Source organism: Marmota marmota, unplaced genomic scaffold (genome assembly GCF_001458135.2).
Source record: "Marmota marmota marmota unplaced genomic scaffold, marMar, whole genome shotgun sequence".
Lineage (NCBI taxonomy): Eukaryota > Metazoa > Chordata > Mammalia > Rodentia > Sciuridae > Marmota > Marmota marmota.
In genome coordinates this window covers 26,262,220-26,280,534 of record NW_026000057.1, presented here as the reverse complement: position 1 = coordinate 26,280,534, position 18,315 = coordinate 26,262,220, and the positions used below count along the sequence as shown (strand labels likewise).

Here is an 18,315-nt window from a genome sequence, read left to right as displayed (position 1 = left end):
ATCTCCTGGGATATGTCCTTGACTCAAGCATTAAATGTCTCAAGGCTCAGTCCTACTCTGGTAGGTGGTGGTAGATTGTTCTACTATTGATCCCAATTCCTCATCCTTCTCCATCACGATGGCTTCCCCTTGACTTTGAGCTTAACTGCATCACTTGATTTGATTAATGGAATATCAGAGGACATGATGCAGAAAGGGGTTTTAAAACATCACTCCTCCACGGCAGTGATGAAATGAGAAAGAAATGTCCCAGGCAACCATTAGTCCAAGAAAAATGAAGAAATATAGAGCAAGCCTATACCCCATTGGCAGCCCGAAGTCAAGCCCACCCAATCCCAGCAGAGCCTAGCACAACTGCAACCCATCTATCAACCTCTATGTGAAAAAAATAAACGTCTTTACATGTAAGCCTCTGTGACTTTGAGATTATGTATTTTACAGCAAACACTAACCAATGCTCCACGTCAAAGCAATCTTTATTCTGAGCACAGATCCATATCCCACTGTACAGACTGTTTCACTTATTTATTGGAAAATGTCAAAAAAAAAAAAAAAACTCAGTTTGGAGCCAGGAACTTGGTTCTTTGCCTCTGTCTTCTTTCAATAAAAGGCTATACTATGCACTTAAATCTAAACCTAAGCCTTGTAAAATTCTTTTGTCCTCCTCCCTCCAATATCCAATCCATTAACATTCAACTTAACCTTCTGAATGTTTCTCAAATGCATCCAATTCTCTCTTGCACCAACACCACACTAGCTCCAGATCCTTTTCTCACGTGGACTGTTCTTACTGAATCCCCTTCCAAGTTCTCTAACTGTATTTCTTGAATTCACTTTTGTTTCCTTCTGACCCATTTAATATACTTCAGCAAAGCAAATTTAAAAAGACAAAAAGGATCATGTAACTCTCCACTGGCCCTACCACTTAAACACCTCTATCAATGGCTTCCAAGGCTCTTAGGTTTGCTGACGACAGCCTACCAGGCATAGTTATCTTTCCCCTGTCTCCATGCTCAGCTCCTATCACATCTCCTACTCCCTCTGTTCTAAGAAAACCAGTCTTCTTTGAACACAATAAGATCCCCTTCTTACAACAGAGAATTCCCCTGCCTGGCCATTTTCTCCCAAGCCAACTTAGTACACTCCTGTGGCTAATGAAAAAAAAAAAAAGACAAATATTTTAAACTGAGATAGATATGGAAAATCCTAAACAAAGGATTACTAAGACAATAGCTCAAATGACACAGAGATGTATTACGAACACCACAGGCTTAGATAAAACAGTAAACTACCTCCCCTTAATTTGCTTCCTCCTGCTAATTTATCTTTATTCAGAAAAACAAATTAATTTTCCTGACAATCTTCTGTTTATTGTAAAGAGATAGTGTTTCCCAGGAAAAACAACTAGAAATTATTTTACCATAGCACAAAACTCAGTGATCTCTGCATTGTTCTATAGTAAAGACCCAAGTTGCCAGACTACCCTGGATCCCAAATCCCATGTCTAAAATGAGAATATGCAATTCCCCTCCCTTCTGAATGGTACTGCTGATTAAATGGACATGTGCCTTTGAATACACCCAACAACTTCTCTCTCTGTGTTAGTCAGTTAATATGTTATTTCTTGTGTTAATTATATAGGTCTTCAGGATATTCTAGTAAGCTTATCAAGGTGAGCAGTCCTTACCCATACTGGAGGTATTTCAGACATGAGAATTTTTCAGATTTTAGAATAACTGCATATTCCTGAGATATCTAAGGGCCAGGAACTAATCTAAAAATAAAATTCATTTAGGTTTCACATACATCTTATACACATAGCCTGAAGATAACATACAATGTGTGTAATGAGCTTGTATTCTATGACCTGCCACACAAGGTTAGGTTTGTAAGTTTCAATTTATGGCACATCATTTCTGTAATCTAAAGTTTCAGATTTTGGAGCATTTGGGATTTCTGAATTTTTAAAGATTCTCAACCTATATTAGATTTTCTGCATCATAGGAAACTTTATAAAAACTCTCTGAAAGGAAAATGAAAAAAGACTCAAATCAGTTTCCCATACATTCTTGGCTGATAAAGTCCCAGATGTGTGTTAGTCAGGTGTTTTGTTTTGTTTTGTTTTGTCACTAACCAAAATACCTGACAAGAACGAATTAGAGGAGCAAAAGTTTATTTTGTTTCAGAGGTTTATTTTGCTCAGTTTCAGAGGTTCAGTTGAAGGCTGGCTGACTCTGTTGCTCTGGGCCTAGGGTGAGGCAGAACATCATGGCAGAAGGTATGACAGAGGAAAGCTGCTCAATTCATGGCAGCTGGGGAGCAAAGAGAGAGGATAGGCAAGAAGCCAGGGACAAGATCAAATCCCCAAGGGCACTCCTCCAATGAACTACTTCCTCCAGCCATGCCCCACCTGCCTACAGTTACCACCTAATAGTCCATTCAAATTATTAATTCATCAAATGAACTAAGACACTTATGAGGTTACAGCTCTCATCATTGCCTAAAAGCCCCACCTCTGAACCTTTCTGCATTGGGGATTTTGTTTTAAAAGCACGAGCTTTTCAGGGGATATTTCTAGATCCAAACTATAACACAGTCTGTTCTGCTTCTCTGACATTTTAACTCCTGAGATCCACACTTCTCTGGTTAACTTATCCACTTCTCCCTTGGCACATTCTGGCCTCATTAGACTGTGCTCTTTATTCACTGCTGTTCTCACTAGAGAGTAAACACAGCCATGGTGATCAGCAAGATGGATGGGAGTGCATAAGGACATGTAAGAAAGAAAAATGCCTACCGTTCAGTTTCAAATGTTACAAAGCATTTATAAAACCACGATTATCAAGTTCAACGCTGACTTTTCTAGTTCTTTGACAATGTCTTTCCTAAGACATCTAAAGGACTCACATATGCTCCACATGATATTGCTTCCCAGAGCCAGTTTGTCAATATTTCCAATAGCTTAGGTGTTCTTTCCCATAAATTCTTAAAACAAAAAAACATTACACATATGTGGCACTTGCTGCTGTTGAATTGACTGCAGGGAGCTGGTATTTTGAAAAAAAAAAAAATAAGTAGTTTTGCTCCTTGACAGAAAGGCTGGGATCTGTGCTGTTTATGTGCATGAGTGCTATATGAAGGAAGGAAGACGTCTCAGAATGCTGTGTCAGGGTAAAACATAATTCTGTATTTCCCTAAGTACAGCACAGCTCTAAGCATTATTGTAGTTAGGCACTATTCTTCAAAATGTATTCTTTGGAAATACTGGCTTACGATTAAAAAAAAAAAGTGTGACCACTTGTTAAAGCTAGGCTTAAATCATTTATATCACCAACCTGCAGATATTGTTGACCGAGTCTTCTGGACAATGGTGGTGGCATTTACAACGCAAGACCTTTGGACGAGGGGTGGGGGCTGTGCTCTCCCCATCCTCTTTCTTGGTGCCCACATTTAATTTTCCTGAACTTCGCAAAAGCATGTTATCATGGAAGTTTGCTGAAAGGAAGAAAGAGTGAGAGTTAAAGCAAATGCAAGGTAGCCTGCCACAATCTTCTCTCCAAAGAATAATGTAAGAGTAAATAAGAAATGAAATACTCATGACTAAGGTTTAAACAGAAAAGAGAGGGTTTTCCACTTTATATTAAAAAATATACCTTCTATGTATGTCTCATATTCTATACATGTCCCCAATAAATACCCAGAATCCTCCCAGGATACTGCTTTATGTATCAAATTATAATACTTGTATTTAACTAAGTACAAGTTGCTCAATGAATCCCTGTTTAAAGATTACTCTTTATGTTGATGCAAGGGTTAAATATTATCAAATCCATTTTTCAGATGAGAAAAATCAAGACTCACAAAGTTTAAATAAAGGATCTAGAATTTAAAATACAGATTGCTTGAAACCTAAAACTGTCTTTCTACCACATCACAAGGTTTCTCTATTTGACACACATCACGTATTTTTAAAAAAGAAATTATCAGAAATATTTCCTTGAAAAAAATCAGGTAGGAAAATAAAAACTTAGTAAATATCAAGATGTACTTTTAAAGATACATCTTCCCCATCAGCTTTTATATGTGAAGGTGCTGACATACTATTTAGTGATGTTCCTATTATCTTTGGTGGACGACAATATAGTAGATATGATTTTGTAGACAAAATTTCCTGGTTTTACAATCAACTAAAGTACACACTAGCTAGTTGTCCTTGGAAAACTTTATAAATAATCTTCCTGAACTTCATTTGCTTATCCTTTAAAATGAAGATAATTATAAACACCTACATTTGATGTCAAGGTTAGCAAACATATGTTACATAAAAGGGAGAATGCATTAATTGATGTGTGTTTCAGGAATTGTGTTAAGAGCTCTCATATACACCACATCCCTCCATAACTATCACCTTAACCAATGTTCAATTTATAATGTCTCTCATAACACATCTAACTAGACTATAAATCAAATTTCAACAAAATATTATCTAAACCAAATACTGTGGGGCTCTGTTTTTTAATTGAAGTTATGTGTAAGAAGTGCCATATATGCAATAGCTACAGTGTGATTTTTTTTTTGAATCACGAATTAATTTCACCCAGTTACATCACAGAATAAGAAATTTAGGGGAAAATAATCTAGGATGAATTCCTCAATTTCTAAGCTAATTAGTCAAATTCTTAGAGACTAGTAGTTGAAGTAAAAATTAATAAAATGACATTTATTAGACTCTCCTTCTAGCATTATTAACTCTAATATTTCATTACGTTTTTCAAACTTCCATTATGTGTACCTAACAAACATTTCTTTGCCAACTTAGTCTAGTAAAGCATGCTGACCAGTGGACATGTGAGGTATTTTGAACGTTTATAGACACTAGTATTGCTGTATGTATGAACACGGCTATATAACCAATGGGATTCTGCAACCTGTACACTTGGAAAAATGAGAAATTATACCCCATTTGATTCAAATGTATGATGTGTCAAGATCATTGTATTGTCATGAGGAACTAATAATAATAAAAAAAAGAATCCTTCCCTGTCCACAGTGCTTATGATTCTGGAAACTCAGGTGAGTCAATGAAAGAGCATATTCAATAAGATCCATTTGAGTTTGAGATAGCTGATGTACAGACACCATTTTGAGAAACCCTAGGCTAGATTAAGCAAAGACTATTTGTTAAATCCAATCACACATTAATCTCAATAGGTATATATTATTTCTGTACAATAGAGAAAAGAAAAGTTAAAACACAGTTTCTGTTAGTACTTTATTTTACAAGCCATTTGTTGCAAGTTTGTTCAGGAGGAATGTCAGCAAGATTGTGATCCAGGTAGTGTGTGGGTATATCACTATATTACCCTGTCCCAAGGCTCCTTTCTTTTAAATCTGGTTCTCAACCTTACTAACTTGATGACCTGAATTGCCTGAAGGGATAAAGTGATGAAAACAGGGTATTTAAAACTAACTGCATTCTACTTCCTTCCGTACCAGGCTGTCTTTGAAGTTTAAAAAATAAAATAATAAAAATTTATTTATTATGCAGATATCTACTTAAGGAACATGTATTGGATGCCTATCACTTCCCCAGACACAACCTGAGTTACTATGATAAATACAGCATCCACTGAATTTCCCATCTTCTGGGAAAAGTTGTTAAATGAAATGTGTGACACTGGAATGGTCTAAAGTAGAAAAGGAAACCTCTTCATCTGATTGGAAATAAGACATCATTTTGGGAGAAACAGTTTAAGAGAAGATTCACAATTTTCTAACATCACCAATCTATTTAAAGAGTGGTATAAAATTTAGCTAGAAGATTCCTTGCAGTATTGCTTATCACAATCCATGCTTACCACAGTAAGGGATTAGTTACATCTCTGAAATGAGATGGCTTTGTAGCCATTAAAATGTTGAAATAGAATTAAATATACTCATTGACAAGAAAAAATGGTAAAATATAATGTTTGGTGAAAAGGGTAGATTATAGGGTATTCTAGTTTTGGAATCCCCCTATAATAAGAGGAAAATGGGCTAGACAGAAACCTACAAAATCAAAGAGATCAAGAAGGGGGAGACACCAGAAATAAAAGAAAGGGGAACAAAAGGACAAGCAATGGCTGATTCAACAAAGCCAAGAAAACAGATTCCTTCAACAAAGGTGGGGAGAAGCTGAGAAGCAGCATAAGTTTACCAGACAACTCCCCAAAGAGTCTAGAAGTGGCACTGTGAGAAAGGAAGGTGAAGGAGATAATGAAAACAGGAGGCTGAAAATCTATTTTTCTACATAGAGCTTGGATACTCCTCCCCACTCCCTATAGGCTAGTAATTTGTCTTCCTCACCCCTGCAGACGACTGGAAGGGTAACATGTATGTCACATCATTGAGACACCTCCCTTATTTTCCTTTTCCACCATGCAGGTCAGGGACTATGGGAAGCCAAGCACAGAGAAGGGCAGGCACCCCACCTTACTGCAGGCTCGTGGGTTACATGCATGCACGTACCAGACACTACTGCCTTCCATCCTCCTCCCCACCATGTGACAAGCACAAGAGCTTCCAAGAAACTCTTCTAGTAACATATATGTACACATCTTCCAGTGCTCTGCTATCCTATGCATGAGCCACTAATTCATAGTCACTTAAGTATCTCAAGAATGACTCAAACATCAAAGACTGAAAATAAAACAAAAGCATAGAGAAATCCACTTCCACTTGGAAAAAATAGATCATTGAAAGAAAGAAAAGAAAAACTTTAGAAAAACAATTAGTAATCTCAGCTTATTAAAATATATCTATCAAAAAGGCAAGTTATGATAAAAGGAGAACAAATAAGAAACTTTAAAAATATGATTGTATCTGCCAGGCATAGTGGCCTATAATCTCAAGAGTCTCGGGAGACTGAGGCAGAAGGATCTCAAGTTCAAAGATGGCCTCAGCAACAGTGAGGTGCTAAGCAACTCAGCAAAACCCTGTCTCTAAATAAAATACAAAATAGGGATAGGGATGTGGCTCAGTGATTGAGTGCCCCTGAGTTCAATCCTCAGCAACATCCCCCCCCCAAAAAAATTATTGTGTCAATCAAAAGCTCAGATGAGTGAAAAAATAAATACTAAAAAATATCTAACAGAGCAAAACATATAGGAAAAGGTTTAAGTAACTTAGAGCATCAATTCAGGAAATACAGCATATAAATAATATTAACTCTCTTGAGACTTGAGAAAACAGAGAAGACTTATATATGTATCATAAATCATGCAAAGTCCCATAAATGAAAACTATGAATTTCTAATTTGAAAAGACCCATGAAGCTTAAGAACAGACACATCAAATGTGCCATTGCAAACTTCCCTAACATTGGAAACAAAAGGAAAGCCTAAGTTTTTATAGAGACAGAAGCAAGGGTAAGAAGGAGAGAGACAAAGGATAAGTATGGCAAGCTGGATGTGGTGGGGCATGCCTATAATCCTAGGTACTTGGGACACTAAGACAAGAGGATCTACAAGTTTGAGACCAGTCTCAGCAACTCAGTGAGACCCTGTCTGAAAATTAAAAACTAAAAATGGATGAGAAAATAGCTCAGAGACAGAGCACCCTTGGGTTCAATCTTCATTACCATAAAAAAATAATTAAGCATGGCACTGAACTTCCCACAGTAAAACCAAAAACTAGAATAAAATGACACATACATGAGACATCATTTAAGTATGATGAAGAGATGCCCCATCAAAATAAGAACATAAATTTTTAAAAAGAAGAATTAATGAATTAATAGGTTCCTGCTAATGACAGATCCAACCCAAGAGGAAGGTGAAGCATACCCCCCAAAATAATGGTACACATGCATAATAAGACAAGACCCAAAGCCTCATTGAGAACTGGTCAAAAGACTCTGGAAGGGCAATCTGCACATTGTTGAAATTAATAGAATCAACTTTGCATTTTAAATACAAATTGAGTGTTCAGAAATTAATTTTTGATGGAAACATAGGACACCAAAGAAATAAATATATTACCCTACGTGGAAGAGAATAGAAATATATATACATACAGTGAGTATGATTTTAAAAAAGAACTAAACCCTCATCTTTATTGTGAAAGTCAAAGGTTAAGCCTAAAATTAAATAGCTAAAAGGCAGCAGTACACATATTAATTCAGAGATAATAAGGAAAAATACAAAAAAGACAAAATGAGAAGAGTCATAGATGAAGTTGCTACTAGAGAGGGAGAGATTGGGGTGATTTTTTAAAAATAATAAGTCTGTTAAAATAAGCAAAACAGATTTTGAAATAACATATCTAATATAGGCTCACTGAAGCCTGTATTAGAGGGGGGAGGATTCATGTCATTATACAGATAATCACAAAGTACACAAAGGTCCTACTTCTTACAGAAAAATTAGCTCTGTGATCATTTTACATCATGAAAATTTCTGTTTGCATTCAAAGGGGCTTTAACTCCTGTTTCTATATCTGCCTAAATCTATGGACTTGCAAATTTAAACAAATAACACTTAGGCAATTTGAAAATGCATTTAAATTGCTCTATCAGTTCAAAACAGGGAACATATTTGTCTCATATTCTGATATGGTATGAAGAACATCAATGACAACTGAAAAAGCAAGATACCAAAAAAGATCACCAAGCCAAAAAGATGGAACTTGTCCAGCTTTTCTTTGTCACCACCTGCCAATGAGTGTGGCTTGATAGTAATACCAAATCCACCAATGGTTTACTACCCGTTGTATGCAGGATGTACCCGAGCGTCATTGTTGGTAAATCCATGCAGCTCATTCTATTAATTACCAATGATCTATTTTACACAGGTTGAACATCCCTAATCTGAAAGTCAAAAGCACTCCAACACCTGAAACTTTTTGAGTGCCAATATGATGCCGCAAGACTGGTGGTTCAATGTATACAAACTTCATTACCTTCAGGTTGTAGGTATAAGGTATAAGTGAAACATAAAAGAATTTTGTGTTTAGACTTGGGTCCCAGCCCCAAGATATCCCATTGTACATATGCAATTATTTCAAAATCTGAAAAAAATGTGAAATCCATAACACTTCTATATTCCTAAATATCTTGAATAAGGTATATTCAACCTGTATTATTTTATAGAATATCCTGGGTTAGCTCGTTCAGTTATTAAGGAAAAACACCTGAGTTTGGTAACTTCAGGCAACCTTTAAAGCAAAATGCTGCATTTCAAATGCTGGAAAATCAGGTAAGAACCACCTTTCATATAAAGATGAAGATGTTTATTACTTCTAGCCTTTCTAAAAATAAGTAACATTTTTATATGCAAGCAGACTATATGCTATTTTGCCAGAAACACATTCACAGGAACAAAAGGGTAAAGCTATTGCAGGCTCATACAAGAGACACCACTTCCATAAACTGAGGTTAACAGACAACATCCTAATGAAGCGAATAAGGAAAAGTTGTGAGATGATGACTGCTTTTCATTAAACATTATATAAAATATGAATATGGGTAAAGTAGAGAGCTCCTCACTTGCTCTTGTCAAAGAAATCAAATAAAGGAAATAATTCACATATAAGCAAGCAATTGTTGTTTATTAATCTACGTGTAGTCAATTCCCTATGAATAAAAATCACTATCACACAAATCAAAATACTTCCAATTGCCAGATAACAGTAACTGATAATCTGGAGGTTAAAAGACAGAAGGCAGCAGATAAAAGGAAGAGAAGAAAAATCAAAGTGAACAGACATAGTTAGATTCATTTTAAACACTAACAACACTAAAAAAAAAGAAAGACTTTAAAAAAAAAAAAAGAAGAAGAAGTTCCAGTGTCCATCCATGTTGGAAAAAATGGGAAACTGCACTGTTTCATCTAATGTCATAACTATGGAAAGGGACTTGCAGAAGGATCACATGTTGATGTCAAGCTCTTTTTTTATTTATTTCTTACATGCATGAAAATAGTGGAGTGCATTACATTCATAATTATCCATTCACAGCACAATTTTTATAACTCTGTATATAAAGTATGCTCATGCCAAATTATGCCTTTATACATAAGCTCTCTTATATATTTTTTTTTTCTTTTTGCATGACAATTCTTAACACACCTTTATACCACACAGATGTCAAGTTCTACTGAACTTGTACAAAGTCCAGTCTCATGGGCATTTTAGACTATTAACAAGACATTAAAAAGGCAACTGTATACATATATAAAGAATCATCATTTTATTAAAAATTTAGTCCATGATGCTGAAATCAATAGAGGATAAGCAATGAGAGAAATGCAAATCAAAACTACTCTAAGATTTCGTCTCACTCCAGAAAGAATGGCAGCTATTAAGAATACAAACAACAATTAGTGTTGGCAAAGATGTGGGGAGAAAGGCACACTCATACATTGCTGGTGGGACTGCAAATTGGTGTAGCCAATATGGAAAGCAGTATGGAGATTCCTTGGAAAACTTGGAATGGAACCACCATTTGAGCCAGCTATCATACTCCTCAGTTTATACCCAAAGGACTTAAAAACAGCATACTATAGTGGTGCATCCATATCAATGTTTACAGCAGCACAATTCACAATAAAATTGTGGAACCAACCTAGATGCCCTTCAGTAGATGAACAGATAAAGAAACTGTGGTATATATACATAATGGAATATTACTCAGCATTAAAAGAGAATAAAATCATGGCATTTGCAGGTAAGTGGATGAAGTTGGAGAATATTGTGCTAAGTGAAGTAAGCCAATCCCAAAAAACCAAATGCCGAATGTTTTCTCCAATATGAGGATGCTGAACTATAATGGGGATGAGGATGGAAGCATGGGGGAATGGAGGAACTTTAGATAGGGAAAAGGGGAGGGAGGAGAAGGGAGGGGAAATGGGGTTAGGAACGATGGTGAAATGAGTTAGACATCATTACCCCAAGTACATGTATGAAGACATGAGCAGTATGATTCTACGTTGAGCACAGCCAGAGTCATAAAAAAATTGTGCTTTATATGTGTACTATGAATTAAAATGCATTCTGCTGTCATATAACAAATTATAATAAATTTTTAAAAATATATGTACTTATATTAAATGAACATCTAGATGAACATGAGATTATGAAAACCACATATCAGAATGTATGTCACTTTTTATCACTAGTATCCCTCTTTTAGAAACAGAAGAAATGCAGAAATCTAAAGAGAAAATTAAAAGTTTGATTTAGATAGCTCATATAAGGTAAGACCTTTATTAATTCTCATTTTATTTGATTGTTTTAAAGTTGTATGTAAAAGAAAATAACCATTGATGAAAAGGTAGAAGATACATAAACCTTAAAGAAACATTGAGTATAATTTAATATACTGTATTTACTAAATCAAGCAAAAAAAATCTTAATTTTTTTTCACCAAGGAAAGCTAGATAGCGAACAGTTTCTACCTAACTGCTGTGCAAATTCCAACAAAATTTCTTCCCAATAACATTCCAGTTATTTTTTCATACTCAGCCTGCCTAGAAATTTTATAGGAATAAATATTACACTAAACAGATCATTCTTTTATACCCCATTTTACTTCTGTTTCCTTTCTTCCCCCACTTGTCTGCCCATCCCCCAGCCCTTTATACTAACCTCTATTTAGCTTAATAGTTTGAATTTAGACATTCTGAGTATGTGGTTAGCTTAGTGGGTTACAGTGTGGTTAAACCAGGTAGCTAACTATCCAAATTGCCATGATAATAAAAGGCTTTTGAAAATCAATCTAAAATTAGTACTCAATTTTGAGAGGACCACTAGATTTTTAGGAGTACAACTGAACTGAAGAATCAAATTTATGACATATATTTTGGTGTTAGTATATCATGATTAAGTTACATTCCTTATGATTCTCCTGTATAAGAGAGAGAATAGATTTTAAGTCAAATTCATCAAAGTTCATGAAATAACATTAATAATCAGCATAGATTTAACTGTGACTTCCATTTAATTACAACAGTTAAACTATTTTTTTGCATATAATTTCTTTAAAATGTTAGTTTTATACATAGTTATATACACATTTTCTATGGAATCTCTTCTAAAAATAAGGCAGAAATATATAAAGTTCTTTAAAGTGTTAATTTGGAAATGGGTAATGACTAGCTAGAAGCTTTGTACAAACAAAATAAATTCATTCACTGATGTATATACTTACTAAATCAGTTCTTAAAAATATTTCTGTATCATTTTATATTATTATATACTCTTCCATATGATTTTTTTAAAAAATGAAACATTACTTTCACAGAAAAACTGGAAGACACAAAAGTAAATGAAAAATTCACAATATTAAAAATCATGGGTACAATTTTAAAACAATCAAATTTTGTTTTCAATATTCATCCATTACAATCTAAAGTATGTTTCTGCCATGCTTTAATTATTTTGTTCTCAGTAACATTCTTAAAAATAAATAAAACATTTTAAATGTGTGATATAAAGGATTGTCTTTAGGTCATACACAGTGAAGAAAATATCAGAACTCTTACATGAAAATATAGAGAGAATAATCTCTATGAATAATATAGACAATCCAAGTAAAATTAAATCTCAATATATATTTATACTTAAAAATGGATGGGGCTGGGATGTGGCTCAGGCGGTAGCGCGCTTGCCTGGCATGCGTGCGGCCCGGGTTCGATCCTCAGCACCACCTACAAACAAAGATGTTGTGTCCGCCGAAAACTAAAAAATAAATATTAAAATTCTTTCTCTCTCTCTCTCCCTCTCTCACTCTCTTTAAAAAAAAATGGATATCATTCTTAAAATTTATTGAAAAGTGACATGTGATCATTTTTGTCATAGGGTTTCCTAATAATCTATTTTTCTTTTGACTTTTTTTTAAATTCTCTGCTTTAAAACTCCAAAATTTTGTTTGTTTCCACTGTTCAGTGACATCTACACTAGAGGGCAGGCAGGAGCAAGAAAAGAAATTGAAATTCCAATCACAGAAGTTTGTACTTTCTCTTGAGTAAAGAGGTCAGCAGCAAAAAAAAAAAGTGTTGAATTGTTGAACTTTGGGAATGATCCATCCTAGCCCTACGCACATGCTTACAACAACAAATAATGTCATCAATGCTCATTTCCCTTCTCAATCAAATGTGATTTAAATATCTACACTGATTTTATTTAAAATTATTTTATACAGGGATAAAACCAGAATCAGAGCTTTAAAAAATACTAATTTTTAAAATAATGCTTAGTGATATACAATAGTGAATTTATATAGGTAATTGATTTTTATAAACAAACTTGACTCATTTTGCTCAGATTTAAATGATAAATTTCAAAAGGTCTGACCTTCATTTTCATTTCAAAATTCTTTCCTTATACTAATTCATTTTCAAATAAATGATTTTCTATGTTGTTGGCAGCAAAAACTTAGGTGAGAAAATATATATGTATATATATGTACGTGTGTGTATATGTATGTACACATATTGTGTGTATACAAATAGAGGCACATATATATATACACATGTATACAAATAAACAACATGGAATCATCATTAATAAAAATTGGGGAATATATGTTTAGATCTTCAGGTAAGTATGAAGTACTAACATAATTTTGATTCCAATACCAGAGTACCACATGCAGGGATAGAATAGAAACTGTGGTATTACCCACATAGGAACTTTCTTACTTCAAGAGTCAGAGGAGAGTCAGCCAAAGGAAGAAGCTGGTGTAAGTCCTGGGCATGCTATGGAGCAGTGAACTGTCAAATGACAGGGAGTGTCAGGTATGGTCCTCAAGTAGTGGAGCCAGACCTGGCCAGGATGCAGAGTAAATGAAGCAAACTGGTTCACACTCCAGCTCAACTAGTTCCTTGCTATGGGTCTCAGCAGGCAACTTACCCTTCCTTGAGAAAGAGGAAGAGAACGGCAGCATTCATTGGCTGAGTGAGTATTGGGTAAGATAATCCAAGCAAAGCATCTACTAGAGTTCTTTGAGGGAGTGAAAATCAATGATTGTTCTTTTCTCTGCTGCTGAAATTTACCTATCTTTTCTTCGAGCTTTTTCTTCTTTTCCTAATGTCCCCCTCCTTTTTGCTACTCCTTTATCTCCTTTCTGCTTCTCTTCTTATCCTATTCCTGATTCTCATCTTCCTCTTCAATTCCCTTTTCTTTTATTTCACTTCACTTCCTTTTACTCTCCCTTTCTCTCTAGATTCATCACTGTGAGCAAAGTGTCTATAAATATAAAGCTTTTTGACTTAAGAAATATTTCAAGTTTATTCAAGGACGACTATTACACTGTCATTGAATTTTTTCCTTCCTGTGGTATGCTGACTTTTTAAGAAAATAATAACTAAATATATCTATATTACATGATGGTCCAGAATACCTGAGAGTGACCTCAATGAAATAATCTCCCTGATAAGACAAATCAGCTACATGTGGAACATGGTGAGACTAACTATGCAGAGAAACCAAAAAGTAGTATGTGAAAACAATAAAACAGAAGTCACAACATCATATCTAATCATCAAACGTTTAAGTCATAGATAGGATGGCCTAAGAGGGAAAATTACTTTGGTAGGCAGAAATCAATTCATATATTTTATGGAAAACATAACCACCAAAGCCAAGGAAACTGCCAGTTTTTCATTTCAACTAGACTGTTAACACTGAATAGACTAAGAAAAACATATTTGTTTTTAAATGGAAGAGATGTGATGGTTTTGTTATAAAAGTAGAGCTTTTTAAAATATTTATACATGTTTCTAGGCAGAGGCAATTGTTTCTTTTCCCCATGCACATCCACGCTACCAAATCCCTCAGATTATGCTGAATAATCATGTTTTCCTATAAAATCCTGCCAAGAGACCCCAAAACATCTAGATTAAAAAAAAAATGAAAGCTTCAATCACTCAATATTTTATTTTATTTGTGATGCCAGATTATGGCTTAATCAAATCATGAAAAGATTAAATATTAGATAAATGTCAACAAATAATATATGCATTAATATTTATTTGTTTTCCAGGTAACCCATACAGATATTAAACTTGGCTAAGCATAGTTAATTATGGCAGTAATTAAAGTTTTGGACATCACAGTCATACTCTCAAAAAATTAAAACAATAGCTAGCCTTTCCCTTAATTTTTATCATGCCTTTGAATTTAGACAAGCTTGACCAAAATGTTTATTTAATTAAAATACTTCTAAAACTACTCTAAAATAGAAAAAAAAACCTTATAAGTAATCAGGATGTTTGAAAATATACTTAAAAATCAAACTGAATCCATACCTACAAGGCAACATAATCGCAACTGATAGGATGATTAAAATTTTAAAACGTCTCTATATTTTAAAATATTTAATGTGTCAGTTCAGGTACACATTGTTGGAAAGAAACTGAACCATGGTCCCATTGTCAAAGAATCAACTAGAACTTGGCAAAATTCCAAGCCAGGAGCTATGGTTTTATTCGGTGGCGTTTCTATCAGTGGTCTGCTTCACAGAGTTCTGAAGCTAATCGAAATGGATGTTCAACTTGCCACCACAACAAAATTTGCTCTGCAGCTTTGCAAAGCATTCTCAGGACACCATGATGTGTAAAACTACTTTGAACAGATCCATATATAAAGAAGATAAGTAACAAAAAAGCTAGACAGATCAGAAGCTAAAGCAGCATGTTCAAGCTATTCTTTTTCCCCAAAGAAAAAAACCTGGAAAGTATTTAGAATCTCTGTTTCTAATCCTGAGTGTATGCTCAATAGGATAATTGCTAAAGGACACCTTAGATGTGCTGCACATTGACCTAAAACGTATATTGTTATTTAAAGTGTTTAAATATTTGCATTATTAAAATATAGTGTGTAATTGTGTGTACATACATTTTAAACTAAACTCTGAATATACTATTGTCAACTACTATCATCATCAATGAGTTTAAAGGACTATCTCTGCTCAAACATCAGGGAATAATGATTCCAGAAACAATGAATTTTAAAAATTTGAATATCAGAAAGCCATTACAGAATTTTAAGAGAAAGCTTGAAACTAAAGAAAATTGTTGAAAACCTGCATCGCTATCCATTGGATGTTGTTTATGTATTTGTTATGTTCCACAGACATGTTTCCTAGGATCTATACTCAAAATGATGATAATTACTAAAAATGCACTTGCTATCATTTCTCCAAGTATATGCTGTATCTTGCTAATGTAATTTTATAACCTTCTTTATCAAAAGTAAATGATTCAGTCACTATATTTTCAAAATCTTCATATGATCCAATAAATCTTACACTTTAAAAAATAATTTCACAGTTTTTAAAACTCATATTTGAAAGCATGAAACTTTGACTTAAATATATTTATCTATGAATTAAGAGTTGAATGCCATAGAGAGTCAAAGAACTTTATAATGTCAAAACACTAGAATTAAATTAGATGGAGCCACAACAATTTTAACCATGACAGTGCTGGAAAATTCACAGGGGCAAACACAGTCATGCAACACCATGATACAGATGCTAAAATAATACATGTAAAAAAAAACTTCACTTGTTTAAGCATAGTCTACATTATATGCATTGGCATAACAGTTCCGTTAAGCTGCATTTTCTTGTCATCTGATTTTTGTGCATAAAATTTGTAAAGCCCCCGAATTGTTATATTCCACACTCTATGCCAAGAAAGACTAAGTTCAAAAAGCTTTTTCTTGTGCCAGAATTGGCTTTACAGATCTTGCTTATGTTTCTAAGATGGTAAGCGTCTCCCACTACTCACTTTTGATTTCTGCACGCTTGATATATCGTTGCCAGGTTCCCTGGGAAGACAGACATGAGGAGGAGGCACAGAATTGCTAGGACTTCCCACTAAAAAGCCCAGCACTGTAGGCAGCACTAATCCTGCACCTGTGATGTGTTATTCAGCAGTTAGGAAATGCAGTCCAGACTGCGGTTGCCTAATACAGCTCAGCTGTTTTTCTCAGTACTCCTTTGATTATAAGCTGGCAAGAGAGATTATTCTGGTCAAGCATTGAACTGTGTTCAGGATCCATGGCATACGACAGTGGAAAGGTAAAAGAGAAAAGAAAACTTGGAATAGGAGAAGAAAGCAAAAAAGAGAGGCCATTGACCAGAGTATATTATGTAACATTCCCAGATGGTTAAAAGCTGCCTCTGATGATATGCAAGGCAGGAAAAAGTTCAGAATTTATCACTTAAACATCTAGAATCTATTTTTATATGTCTTTTCGACCTTCAGAATGGTATTTCAAAATGCAGTATCTTAAACTTATTTTAAGCACAATTTCACAATTGATATGCAACAAAAGCAGTTAAACATCTTTCTTCAAAGAGGTTTACCTTTACTATGTATGTCAAATTCCTTTTGTAATTCGCAACCTTTCAAAATGGTGGGAAAATTGAATACCAAATCATTGCCATTACTTCAATCTTTTCATCAAATTTAATGTATAATTTGGATTGACTCACTAAAAATTTTATATACTGTACAACTGTCCTTTTGATGTGTGGATAAACCAAAATGAAATGTTTATTATAACCATCATAAAATTGTTAATAAGTCTAAATCAATTTAAGAAATACTTATCATGCACAGGCTGCCTGAAAAGCACCACAGGCTCAAAGAGAGGAGAAATAGCCACTATGCACCCAAAGCTTAAAATTTACTTGGAGAATAGCACTGAAGTAACTAATTTTGTTGCTCCTTTGTCATAAGAAGGATGCTGACTACTCACTCACACCAAACTTGAACTCTGTTTCCTCTTATGGTCTATATAGAAGCAAAACCATTTGTCCCCAACACTAGAGTCTGCCACTTCAAACTACCTAAAACTTATAAAAGAAAAAAATAAATGTCCTTTCCTTAATAGCAGATGGTTCAAAAACAAATGTTTGTTTTATACACAAAAGAGCTTGAAATGAAGAGATTTTTGTCAATTTTGAAAGTTAACTATAATTTAAATATACTTAAAGGATATGTTTAACATTTATTATTTTTGCTTTGTTGCTCAGATACTAATTATAGTACTTGCTAAACCAAACTGGGTCTAAAGGCTTTTCATTAGGGGGAAAAAATCTGAATCTATACAGAGGATTTATATTAGGAGAAATAGGGTGAAAAGAAATTTCAGAATTTGACAAGTTTTTAATAGTTTTACCTTACATTCAGATGCCAGTGTTAGAACTAATACTGTATTTAGAGTTCCAAGTAACACTTTCAGACCAACTGAAGGAAGGCCAATATTTAGGAGGCATGCCACAAATGTTACATTGGTTTCCTCCTAACTCTTCCCATTAATCCAGTT

The 18,315-nt window shown here is 34.3% G+C and overlaps 1 protein-coding gene across 8 annotated transcripts in view; it reads right to left on the bottom strand.

Annotated features, from left to right (window-relative positions):
• Bmpr1b (bone morphogenetic protein receptor type 1B) overlaps positions 1-18,315 on the bottom strand; it is a 276,179-nt gene that overhangs the window by 42,166 nt on the left and 215,698 nt on the right. For 6 of the 8 annotated variants that reach the window (XM_048813647.1, XM_048813649.1, XM_015484573.2 and 3 more), the window contains one exon: positions 3,336-3,495. In XM_048813647.1, the coding sequence (XP_048669604.1) occupies positions 3,336-3,478 (143 nt within the window). In that variant the 5' untranslated portion in view covers positions 3,479-3,495. Of the gene's footprint in view, positions 1-3,335; positions 3,496-16,769; positions 16,909-18,315 lie in introns of those variants that run through there. The other 2 variants (XM_048813650.1, XM_015484574.2) reach the window with 2 other exon arrangements.